Consider the following 13,050-nt stretch of genomic DNA (forward strand, 5'->3'; position numbering starts at 1 on the left):
CTTTATTCGTGTATTTCTAACGCGTGATGTTCGTTAATGCGTGTATCCTGAGTCTGAGTAAAGATCTAGAGATCTCTTATTATATTTCGATACGCTTAGAGATTTCTTGAAACCTAATTTCTTAGATTTGAAAATTCGATACTTTGTGCGTTTCGACGGGTTTTTCAATTTCTTAGGATTTAGTGTCCCATTCCATGAAAATTATATTTTTCCTTCGTGAAGAAACTTTATTCCTGTGTATAAAGATTTTTGAAAAATTTGTATTACGTCGAAGGCAAATACGTCGTAAGATTATATTTCTTGGGAGCTTGGCGCCGGATTCTCGTGGATGATATGATACCAGTGAATGAAGAGAAAGTACCACTTTTACCTCGAACTACTAATAATTTTGAATTATGGCCCATGCTTCTTTCAAAGGCTTTATTGAAATTGTGCTCTTTGACCTGGACGGACTATTACGAGATCGTAGATTTCCATCCTGTCACCTGTTTAACAGGTAATGTAATAACTAAACTATTTAATTTATGCACTTATGGAAAATTTAAAAATGCAGAAATATTCAAAACGCGTGTAATATGGAGAAATATGTAAAATATCTATTTAATTAGAGACATAAAAATATATTTCTCTTCCTCTGTCATATATCGTTTCTCTTCAATTAAATGTAGGATGGGTTTGTTTGCGATTAGAGGTAGAGTATCTGTCACCCCAAGATAAATGGGACTTTTTGAGACAGTATGCAGACCATTTCGAATGGGAAGCGGAAGTTACTGAGCAGGAAAGTCAGGGTTAGTTGCGTGTCTCCTGTATTTATCATTTTTACAATTTGTATATAGTTTTAACGCTTTGTAAATAGAAGCTTCGAGGTCTAAGAAAAGTAAAGAGGAAAGAAAGTCTAAAGAAACGACGAGGACGAAAAAATCCAAGGATACGGATCTTACGAGAAGATCCAACAACACTGCTGATACGAAAAAGTCCAAGAAAACAGATCGATCGAGGAAATCGAAAAATAATCAGAAGCTCAGCGCTTTGATTAAGCCACAACCAGTTACTCTGTTTCTCGGTTTGAAAGATATGAATGAAGTATCTTCAGAAATTGTGCCAGAAATAGCACCATGTTGGGGCCATTTTATTTATGTAGCTCAGTCACGCGATATTCCGTTGGATCCTAAAGATGTATGTTAAATAATTTTTAGAACTTAGTACAACGAATATTGTGAAATTTCAACCCATCTGAATTTTATTTTAATATTATCGTGCAGTAGTAATATTCTAGCAGTGTTATAATTCGTAACCACTGGAAATAATGATTTCTCTAAAAATAATTACTTTTTATGATTGAATAACAATAAGACATTTTATTCCGTTTGTTTAACTGCATTAATTTTAATATGTGGTAAACTTTCGCCCATGATAGGATATCGAAATAAATGAAAAAAATAAATGATATAAATAATAGGTGAAGCCTCCGTTAGCGAGATGGAAATTTTATCGTTGGTTAAAATGGGCGATCAACGAAGGAATAGTCGATCCAGTTGAATACTTCGTACCGATTCGATCCCTGAAAATAGTCAGCCCTTTGAGGAAATGCGAGGATAGCGTGATGAACAAATACATTACGACAACTATAGAGGAAGATCTTCAAGACGAAACTGTCAATGATAAGTCGAAAATAGACGAAACAAGTCAGAAAGATAGGGCTGGTGAAATGTCGAAGGAAGAGAAGAAAATTTCGGCAGATTTTTCAGAGGACATCAGCTTCTGGGCAGATTTTAACAAAATGGAACCTTACGTGAAAGACGTACATTTTTTTTATAAACTAGATTACTTTCAATACAGTATGAAACTGTCAGATCGATTTGCACCGAAACAACCAAATGATGAAAAATCTGAAACTAAAAAAGATAGTAAGAAGGGTAGCAGGAGAAGTTCACCGTCTAAAACAACCTTTAAAAACTCTGAATTCATCGACACTTATAATTGGCCTCAAAAAGTATCAAAAACCAGAAACGAGCCGCTATATGTCTTCACCGATTCGTTGGAAGAGAAATTCTTTCTCATCGACTTTGCAACGTTTCAGGTTTCCATCGAAATTGTCGAAGACGTTGACGATGAAATTGCAATCCCCAGAACCAGATTAAAAGGAAATAAAGATTGTCTAAGTATAGAAGAGCATTGTTGGTTTCGCAAGCCAGAAAAATCTATCTTCTTGGTCTCCGTTTTAACTGCTGGGACAAAATCAACCGTGATGGAAATAGATCGAGGGAGACACCTTTTACGAGTTTACTGTCACTCAGAATCCGATTGCCTCATATCTATCTCATCGGATACGGTTTTCCACGTGGGGGACAGGCGAAGGATGTATCAACTAATGTGCACAGAATCTGAAACGGTCGATCAGATGGCGAGGCACATCAGCAACTCCGTCTGTAGCGTCTATCAAGCGTTTGGCACTGAAAGATACTCGGAAGCCTTGAAGACTTACTACAAAAGCTACTTGCCACCGATTGAAGATGGAAAGGTGAGGGACAAGTTGTTCTATAATCAGATACACGACTACTTTATCGAAGAACAGGTACAATTAATTAGAAAAATCATGCCTGAAGACGAAGTTCCAGGTATTTTACGAGCTCTGAGAATATTTTTTCTGAATCATACTGTTGGCTTGGAATGCTTCAAAGACGCCACGATCGTGTTGAAGAACTTGCTGAACATAACGAAAAGCTTGATTGAGAATAGAAGATACGCTAGTCAGCATCCCACGGAAAAAATTATTGTACAAAATAAGGCTGCAGCTGTTATTCAAGCGTTTTTCAGAACGATTACCATTAGAAGATATTTGAAAATACATAATCCTCGTCACGAACAGCATAATCAAGTTTTACAGAATCTACTGAAAGTTGCAGAATTGTATAATTATAATAAGCGAGAATCTTTAGCTAATCAGGTACTGAGGAATATATTGAAGCATCATGATAAATTACATGATATTTACTATTGTTCTAAAGACTTCGAGTACACCTTGCAAGTGCAAGAATTGAAAGGGACGTTGACAAATATCACGCCAAACCAATGGCTCCCTATTATAAGACTCGTGGTGAATGCTCAACCCCCAGAGACAGTGTTTGCCAGTATAGATTTATTTGTTAACCTACCAAAGTATAGTGTACGCATGTTTAAAAATGAGACAGGTAAAGAAATACAACGAGTGGTAAACAATGTGGTTCCAACTCGGTACCAGCATACGAAACTAGGTTACACAATCTTCTGCTATGGTTGGAGCGAAGATCAGACGTTGAAAGAGTTACCTTGGTCCTTAAATATAATTACAATGAAAGGACAACCTGTGTTCTATTTTCTAATTGACGAAGTATCGTTTCTCACGATTAACACGCCTCCTATATTAGCTATAGAAGAATTATCCAACAGTTATATTCCTAATTCGAGAAATTGTATTTCGAAGTGGATCGTTCGAGTGGTGAAACCTAGCTTGGTCTCGTTTAGATTAAGAGTATCGTATGAAAAAGTAAGAATGAGATTAAGAGTCACGGATGAGGAAGGTCAAGTGTTGTCGCAAATAAAAGGTACTTGTGTAGTTATTTTGCCGATGGTGTATTTGGAATTTCGAAGAAAATCTACCGAAATTATGCTTCAAAGGGATAATTCTGATAACATCGATGAAGAGAATTCTAGCGAAGAGAAAGTTGATAGCAACGAAAGTAGAAGTAAGGATGATGTGATACCTCACACGATTTATCACGTAGAAGCCTCAGTGCTTGAAAACAGCTGGCCATTGACTGAAACAGAATGGAGTCTTGTATCGGAATTTAAAGTGAAACCGACAGGCTCTGTTATTAAAAAGAAACTACCATCTTTTTCGAATACAGGAAGACTGTCAAAGAATGAGTCGTTAAGGTCGAGGAGAGTTTCGAAGCAGTCTGTTGAAAGTGTCCCGGCTGTCGAGTCGCCTTATTGGGTTCTTCAAGTAGTTACTGATTCTGGAAGCGGATTAAAGGTATATACCATACTTACACAACGTATTTTTTACTAATCTTAAGATTTTACAGACATTTCATATATGTAGCCACTGTTTATCTACATTGCATATGTTTTGGATCAGATAATAATTCTTCAAGATTTATAACTTAATTTCAAATTAAATAATAATTCCTAAGCACCTTAATAACTTCCTAATGATTTTTCAGAACTTAAATTCCCGTATGTGTGCTAATAATTATGAGAATGTATATGTGTATTTATAATATAGTTATATTATAAATCATCTATGACGATTATGTTTCCAATCAATAGATATCCCAAGATAGGACGAAGGAAAGGGAGATAGCGAGGATGAAGGAAGCCTGGGCGAAAGAGAATCCTGACAGCTTGCAACGTGGTAGAGAACTCCGTGAAGCTTTCATAAAGAAACACGAGATCAAGTCCAAATGCTCAACGGATTCGTTCGAAAAGAAACCTTCGAGTCATTCCGAGAAATCGTTGACGAAAAGGGAGAGCCATCGTTTGTCGCACATCGAGACATCCAGGATTTCAATGGCTCATTTGGAGAAGAGGACTTTGAAGCCACCTCCGTCCCTTCGTAGACTTCCACCCTTGGATTTGACTATCTACGAGGTCAAAGAGGAAGAGGAGGACGAAGCATGGGTAAAGACGGAATCGGATGAAGAAATGCTACGGAATGTTCGTATAATGAATATCTTGTACGCTCAAGAAGACTACGCACAATTTCTCGAAGATCTGGACAATCTATATAAAAGACAGAAATACCAATACGAAACATTGTATGGAAGATATATAGATGCATTTTTTGATAGAAGAGGAATGTTGGAAGACGTGTACGAAGCTCGAAAAGGATATATAGCTAGTAGGAAGCCTGTAGCTCCTTCGAGCACCAAGTCTACTAAGAGAAGCAAGAAATCTAAGAAAACTTAGACCAATTAATTTTAGAATAATTTACATTAATTTTAATTCAGTAATTTACTATCACAAGTAAATATTTGGTTAATGTAGTTATGCTAGATTAAATAGTCAGAACAAATCGTGTTGTATTTAATAAGAAGATGAGGATAGGAAGAAGACACTTCACCAGTGTGAACCTGTTATTCACTATACTTGAAATATTCTTCCAAATTTCTAGCTCTCTTCTCATTACATAGTCAAATTACTTGAATTTCAGTTACTGAACTAATCCGAACAAGATTTAAGATGTTTAAACGCTATTTATGTTAAGTTGCCTCCTTTAAGTTCTGTCTCTTAAAAACCTAAGAAATACACACGAAGGCCAATATACCTTAGCATTTACATATTCACGACACCCGGTTCATAAGAAAAGTATCTTTAATTGCTGCATGAACCTTGTGCTTACTAATCGTTGTAACCGCCAGCGTCATGCATATTCCGGTGCAGCGACATTCCTGGCGCCGCGGATTCCACCAGCTTCGAGTCCTCCTCGAAGCGAATAATCTACGTATTACGTTCTAAACGATAGCGATCGATGATTCAGCGGGACCCTTTAAACAGCCACGATTTTTCATCGCCACTTATCTAGATCGGTGGTCGGTCAGGGACACATTGAACGATACCTACTCACGGTAGGTGGAAGCGATATAGTGAAATTGCAAAATCGGTCATAGATTAAAGATTTTGATGACCGTAACGAGTAATTAGAAACGTAATGGGGTTTATAAGGATCTAGAACTTCGTTCAAGGCTGCACGATATCAACTCGCAAGAAATATAACAAGGTAGAGTTATTTAATCCACGTAAACTTCCACATCTTAAAGTTCAATTTTGAACAGAGTAGTCAAATCTAAATAATTCTATGGTAGCCTTATTTCAGTCAGCAAGGTATTATATACATATAAAGAGTTTGCAAAAGATCCTGCCATACGATTATTCGTACCATTTTGTTGTTTTTCGTAATATTTTTCTGCTGGATGTAAAGCGCACGACATTTTCTCTCTCTATTATATTCGAGACTAATGGTGTCTCATAACATACAACGACTTTAATTATTTCGTGTAAAGATTGAATTTTCAGATATTGAAGCTTAGGTGACTCGAATAACTCTACCTTACTATGTATACCAGATACGATTCAAAATGTTTTAGATCTCATCGCTACTTAATACGGTGGAGAACGTGCGACATAGGTGGAACTCGAAAAGAAGTCGATGTTTGCATACTGGCGACCGGTAGCCTGCGGTGCATCGCGAAGAGATGACCGTCGACGGGGCACCTTTTAATGACGTGCTCCCCGCTCGCCTCTGGAAAAGAAAAGCACGCTGATCCGTTCCGTTCATTTTTCATCCAGGACCAGTCCCCGTCGTCTAGCAAGATTATTACAAAACTGCGCGGGGAAGAGGTCTAGGTTAAGCGCAAGAACAGGTACAGCGTCAGCGAGCAACGTGCAGAGCTGTTTCATCCTCCGTGTGCTTAATGTGCAGTTCCTTCCTTTTCTATATTTATTTTTTATCTTTTACTATTTTTTTTTTTTTTTTTATGTCATAGCCAGTTGCTTTCGTTTGATCGATTTGTTTTTATTGGAGAAATTGATTGAAAGGAGATATAATGAAGAGGTAAGTTGGAAATGTTCTGCATGGTTGTATGTAGAGCAGGTTTTTATTGGTAATATAGTAAAAAGGTGGTGGATGATGAATATGTGTATATAGGTTTATTTCTTGTTGACTTGTACTGGTTTATCTAACAAGATAAAGTTTAGATATATGAGCTATCTTCGCTCAGTTAACGCTGGTGGAATTATCGAATCTGTTAAAATAACAAGTTTTACATCTTTTGTTTTTGCAATTACGAAAACTTGAAATATTTGCAGTGGGGTGCAGAGAAAACGAAGATAATCATTTGATTCATTATTCAGAGAAAATAGGTTACACCATACCAATTAACGCTAGAACTATTAAACTGATCAAAGTGACCAGTTATGGCCGTTTTTCTACTATTTATTCCCATAACGAGATGTTGAGTATCACTAGATAATACTCAATGACGGAGTCAATGAAGAATTTCTATAAATACCGACAATACTAAGAGCACAATCTAATTAATTGAAGTAGTCAAGTGATATGCACTTCACAGTATCACTCGTAGAATTCCATTTAAACTTCGATTATAATTCTATTAAGATATCACTTGAGAAATATCAAACGATTCATTAAACTCGGCTCATTGACGGAATACGGCACTTAAGCTACAAAGTTTCATTGAAACATTTACAAAACACGCTGTACGTTGCTGCAACATGCGCGTTGATTGCAGGTGCATCCACGTTGCAGACTATCCGCTGGTGTTCAACATTCGAAGGCAGCAGTGCATCGCCTGGTCGGCAATCCTGTGATCAGTGTCGATCGTGTTTGTTGCTCGATCTCGCGTGTCGCCGAACAAATTAACGATCATGGTGGTACAGTGGCTTCTGCAAACTACGGACGCCGATTCACCTGGCAAATATCCAACTCACGTGCGTACTATAGCTTACACCGGAGGTCTAATGAGATAAGATCGAGATTTACGAACACGAGCTTGATAATTTTAGTTTGTACGTGGATCGACCTAGTAACAATATCGGTGAACAATTAACAACATTTATGATTTAATAAAAATATTGGCGTGTAATCATTGCCCGTGATTTAATAGAAATAGCATTGAAGATAAATTTGAGAGATAGAAATCGATTTTCTCAAGGAAGAATTCAAAGAATTCGACTGAATTTTTCGAAAGTGTACTTATACTTTCTATATGGCAAGGACGAAGAGGAGGTAGAGTTTAGTCGTGGATTATTCCACGTCATCGTGACTTTTAGTTCAGAATCTACTTGTCATTCGCGACCATCGCCAGAGCTTTCATGAATTCCTTCCTTGTCCAAGAATTCCTCATGTAGTGTCTTTAACTTGTAAAGAAATCGTAGTCATTCTAACTTGATTCTACCTTGCGAAGAATTTGTTTCGTATATATCGATTGCTATTAAAAAACAAAAGGTTTCTAATGTAATGGAATGATGTTCTCACAAAGATACAAATACAATTCAAAATAGGAAATCACAAATATCATTTTATTTACAAGCATAATGAAATATCGAGAACGATTCAAAGAGCGTATAGCAGGATTAAAAGTATTCTTGTCAGTGAATTGCAATTTCAATTTCCTTTTTCACGAAGCTATTAGAACGTTTCCGCTCATAAAACGGAGTATGGTGACGTTAGTTTAACGCTTTCGCGATAAACGAAGCCGCCTTACAATCAGTAAAACTTCCCCGTGTGCGTACGATCGTTCGTTTCTTGTTTTATAGCTGTTAAACGGGCCACTGGCTAGTTAGAAAAGAAAAAGAAAAGGCAAGAGAATGAACGCGGCCGTCGTTAATCATCGTTGATCTCGCTGGAGAGTCGCGATTCGCATTAGGGACGGTCGACAATTTTCACCGTCGTCACTCAAAATCGTAGCCGCCGATCGGAAAATCGCGTTTTACGAGACGTTGTTATCGGGAATATCTCGCTGGTAGAAGCCGCAAAGGCTCGCCCTGCGTGTTACGCGTCCCCGTTAGCTCTCTGTACCATTTCTCGCCTATTCATTTCCTCACGAACGCGCAGACTACCTTCAACTTTTTACACATTTACAATTTAGGATGGAACATAAAGTTGCAGGATTTTCACTTTGTATTGAATTATACGTAAGTCGTAACATTTGTCTATTGGTTCTGTGTTGCGCGTCAATCCACAGCCTTTCTTATCTATCGAAATAAAAAATTTTATTTCAGATCTTACAACGCACGTTTAATAAAAAACTTTTTGGAACCTTTTGAACGAAAAGTATATACTTCTACCTTTTGCTTTTACAAATTTTATTGGGTCTAATTTCTATTAAAATTTAATTGGGTTAAATTTTAATCGGTATATTATTATATTCTTTCTTCTTTTCTTTCTTTTCTTTTAATATGATTAAAATTGAGAATTTAATGTCTTAAGTAGCTTAAAATCGTAAGTTCATAATAGAATAATGTTGCAATGACGAAAATAAGGAAGTTATGTTTCATGCGTGAAGTTAACTTTTAACCTCGATGTCAAGGAAACTCGGTGGTTCTGCATCTCATTGTTATTATCGCCACCCGCATATAACTCCATTCGAATGAGGTTACGTAATGACAATAAAAAGAACGGCTGTAAGAACGATGATGTCAGGAAGATTAGATTTTTTCATGTGCTATAGATTAGTTGATAAAAGAATACATTGATAGTTATGTACTGGATTTTTCATTGCGTTGCAAGCGATAAATCGTTCTGTAATAAAAATAGCTATTTGACGTGCCCTATTTTATTCTTTTTGTCTTCGTTCGAATATCGCACATGACTCGTCAGCTAACAATGGATGTTTTTAATCGAAGTGGCCGGAAGTGATGGCTTCTTAACACGCTTATTAGTTCAGAACGCAGAGGCCAATGTCGTTGGTATTTCTCAATCGTAGCTCGAGCCTCGACTGATAACGTCTACACTTTGTTGCGAAAGTCCTATTAATTAGAACGTTCCGAACCTTCAATATCCATAATCTTCGTTAAAGCTCATTATATCTTTAAAATAAGATGTTATCTGTATCGATAAAATTAGAAAATAAAATCTTCGTTTAAAAATAAAACGAAGAAAACTACAAACTTTTGATTGGCTACGTTCTGAGTTTTTCTATATTCCAAAACTTCATCTATATCTAATCTTCCTATTTTTATTTCCCCCAAAAATTTAATTTTAAAATATTTCCTCGATAACATTATCCACTACATATAACTCAAATATCTACGTCTCGAAATTTTCTCCAGTTCGAAGATCCTCCTAACTTTTTCTTTCTTCATTTCCCTAAGAAATCTAATTATACTACTTTCGCAAAAGTATTAAAACGAGAGGAAGATCTGAACTTCGTGTTCTAAAATCTTTTTAGCGGGACCTATAGCTTGCCTTCTACAATTTTCCTTCTTTCTGTTCCCCTAAGAATCCAATTATGAAACACTGTCACACGTTGCCTCAAAAAAAAGACAGTCAAAGAAACGTTCAACTTCTGAAGATCTTCCTACCCTGCTCTCGAACCTTCCTTCAAATTTTCCCTCTCTCTATCCCACACAAAATCCAATTGACACATGATATCCATGTAAGTTCGTCATTCCATCCGAGCCCAAAATAAAAATCGCCCCGTCTCTACGTAATCTTCTCTAGTAGAAAATAGAAAGCAGTGGCGAAAGGAAGACACGAATAATCGTCGTATTCTGAAGATAACTTACCTACGTTATTTTGCCTAATGCGTATGAATTGAAACATCGGATTTCAATTAAATTGCACGACCTTTTTGAACGTATTCCATTTTTATTCATTCTATATTATTATTATTTATTCTTAAATATTATAATATACATTACATATTATTATATATGTGTAAATTCGAATTTTTAAAAATTATGAAGTGCGACGTTCTCTCTTTTTTTTTTTTACAATCACAGATATAAGTAAACACACTGCTGACCATAAGTATACCATGTATATGGTAAGTGTTTCAATACTTTTGCAAACCTCTGTCTTATAATATAAAATATTAAGTGAAATATAATTTGGTATAGAATTTTCCAATAAGTGTAATGAGTAGTAGATGTTCTAATATAATACACATATTTACATCTCGGATCTCGATGTACACGCATTTCTCAAACATTTCCCAGTATATTCGGACTCGCTTCACGCGTGTCATGGTGTAGCACACATTCGTGAACGTGTTGACAGGGACGAGAAAGAAAAAGACGGGGTGGGACTATCGGTGGTTCTCTTCTTGGTGTTTTCTCCCGGCCGTCAGCTGGACGTGGCCGCGAGCAGGGCGAGGAGGGAAAGGACGCTCGTGGAGGGAACGAGAGACGAGAAGACGAGGGAAGAGAGCCTCTTCTCTCCGGATGAGCCCTCTCTCGGTACGGCTCGTTCACAATCTGCTGCTCCAGTCTCGCGTCGAGTCCCGTCGCCGCATCTTTTCGGGGCTCCTTTCCTTCGTTGCTCCTCTTCGGCTTCCCATTCGCGGAAACGACGTTCAACATCAACGTGAAGTGCAATCGAACTTCTTTTTCTTACTATTTCTCTTATTCTTCGTTAACAAATTTATATCTATCGAAGAATACGTATAAATTCGTGTAACTGGCTAACGATAAATATCTTTCTTTCACTCGATCAGTCTGGCACTCGAACTCGATTAAGGAAATTCTTAGGGGGGTGAGCTTAAAATTGTCGGGGCGAATGCTGGAGAATTGGTGATTGGATATTATTCGAGGAATTATACGAAGCAGATGGTTGAGACTAAGCTCGAAGCCTGAGAGTGAATTTGTCGGAGGATCGGTTGCTCGTGGTGGAGTAATGTTGATGATTTCGTTGACAGGTATGGCGCGAAGTTGAGACTAATTTCGAGAGTAATAAAGTTGTTAGGAAGGTACGTTTATTGTTGTTGGAAGTTTCTTGCATCCGTTTCGTGACATTGCTCGTTTCGTACACGATCCAGTTTATCATTATCATTTGGATTAGTAATTGAGAGCGTAAGATACTTTGAAGCTATTAAGTCTGATGCCGTTAATTTAAGCGTATTAATTCCGACGAGAGATTTGCGAGGATGTTCTTTGATATTCTGATAGTCTTGTATGGAGAAGTTGATCTTCGGTGAAATTTCTCACACAAAATAATTGTTCCATTACTGTTAGCTTTACGTAATTCGTTAAAGATCGATTGGAAACTCTTTCTTACCTTATGCAAACACAGTGATTAACCAAAGAGAAAACGAGTCACAGGATAGATAGTTTATTTCGTTTTTCCGTTCCTTTATTCATCGAGCTTGTACTCTTAACTTTACGCAATTCACGATATATTCACTGGAAACTTGTAAAATAGACCATCTTCTTGGCTCGTGCAAACACAACGATTAATCACTAAAGATCCACAACACAAAGTGAATCGTTCGTTTCGTTTATTCCATAAATATAGTGACTAATTGCTAGAGAATTCGTCGAAAAAAAGGTTGCCGATATTGACTTGTTATTCCGTTTTCCTCGGGCAAGTAAACGATTAATAGACGCATTTATCAATCCGCTTGCCCCGTTCTCGACATAATAGAACGTGCGAACCAGACTGATCTCTTTTTATGCGAGTTTTGTACGAGCATACCAGGCTTTATGGAACTTTAATGATAGCCTCTGCTCGGTCCGCTTTTACGTTATGATAACGAGTGAAAGCGGGAGTGTGTATCTCGCTACGGCGAATTTCCGAGGAACGTGGCGTCGACTCGAATCGCCTGTTTCCCTTTTTTCCACCAGGAATAGGGTCCTTCCTGGCTAGAACGAGATCTCGATTAATAAATGGACGCTGTAAGCGTGGAATTCCAACTGGAAATTCTGTAGTTTCCTTTTAAAGATAGGTATAAAGATGATAAATTGTACGACATTCTAAAGTATAATCTTTCTAATGTACGTCTAATGCATAAGAGATTGGTTTCCTAAGAAACGCATAGCTTGAAAAGTTCAAACGGTTATTGGAATGAAAAATAATCAGTATGGATAAATAATTTGCTAGCGGGATTCATTTTTATTAGCAAAAATTCTGGAACAAATAGTTTAACTTTTTCCGTTTTAAACCTTTCCAGATTCATACATACAATACGTATCGAAGTAATTTTTAGAGATTACTGTTAGGTTGCCATAATTAGACAGTGGATGTTTATACAATTTAAAAAATTACTGTTAACCTATTTTTCTCAGATTTGGATGAATTATATCGTCTGTGTCGTCGTATTGCTATTACTCCGAAAGAAAAATTCATCCCGAAAGAGTTAAATTATGTTTAGTTGCGTTCGTTTCTAGAATATTGAATGACCTGAAAATGAATTTCGTAGTTCCAGCTCCGTTTTGACGAAGGAACAGCTATTGTGAATATTTATATCAAAAGATAGTTCCATCTATCTCATCGTACTAATTTGGTGCTTCCGGAAAGGCGTCATAGTCAGCGCGGAATCGCGACAATTA

At 37.0% G+C, this 13,050-nt stretch overlaps 2 protein-coding genes across 2 annotated transcripts in view; both read left to right on the forward strand.

Annotated features, from left to right (window-relative positions):
* The first annotated feature begins 1,491 nt into the window (after positions 1–1,491).
* LOC132906920 (androglobin-like) lies at positions 1,492–5,743 on the forward strand. The gene is made up of 2 exons (XM_060959556.1): positions 1,492–4,015; positions 4,312–5,743. Exons 1-2 carry the CDS (start codon positions 1,604–1,606, stop codon positions 4,948–4,950), a joined length of 3,051 nt encoding a protein of 1,016 aa, XP_060815539.1. The 5' UTR covers positions 1,492–1,603; the 3' UTR covers positions 4,951–5,743.
* Positions 5,744–10,930: 5,187 nt separating this feature from the next.
* LOC132906972 (fibrillin-2-like) overlaps positions 10,931–13,050 on the forward strand; it is a 30,661-nt gene continuing 28,541 nt past the window's right edge. The window contains exon 1 of the mRNA XM_060959668.1: positions 10,931–11,420. The gene's annotated coding sequence lies outside the window, so the exon portion shown is untranslated. The remainder of the gene's footprint in view (positions 11,421–13,050) is intronic.

The sequence above is a fragment of the Bombus pascuorum genome, chromosome 5 (assembly GCF_905332965.1).
Source record: "Bombus pascuorum chromosome 5, iyBomPasc1.1, whole genome shotgun sequence".
Classification (NCBI taxonomy): Eukaryota; Metazoa; Arthropoda; class Insecta; order Hymenoptera; family Apidae; genus Bombus; species Bombus pascuorum.

Coding starts and splice junctions, on each gene's coding strand:
- LOC132906920 (XM_060959556.1), top strand. CDS start 1,604: ATGAACAAATACATTACGACAACTATAGAGGAAGATCTTCAAGACGAA. Junction 4,016..4,311: donor ATTCTGGAAGCGGATTAAAG/GTATATACCATA, acceptor TCCAATCAATAG/ATATCCCAAGATAGGACGAA.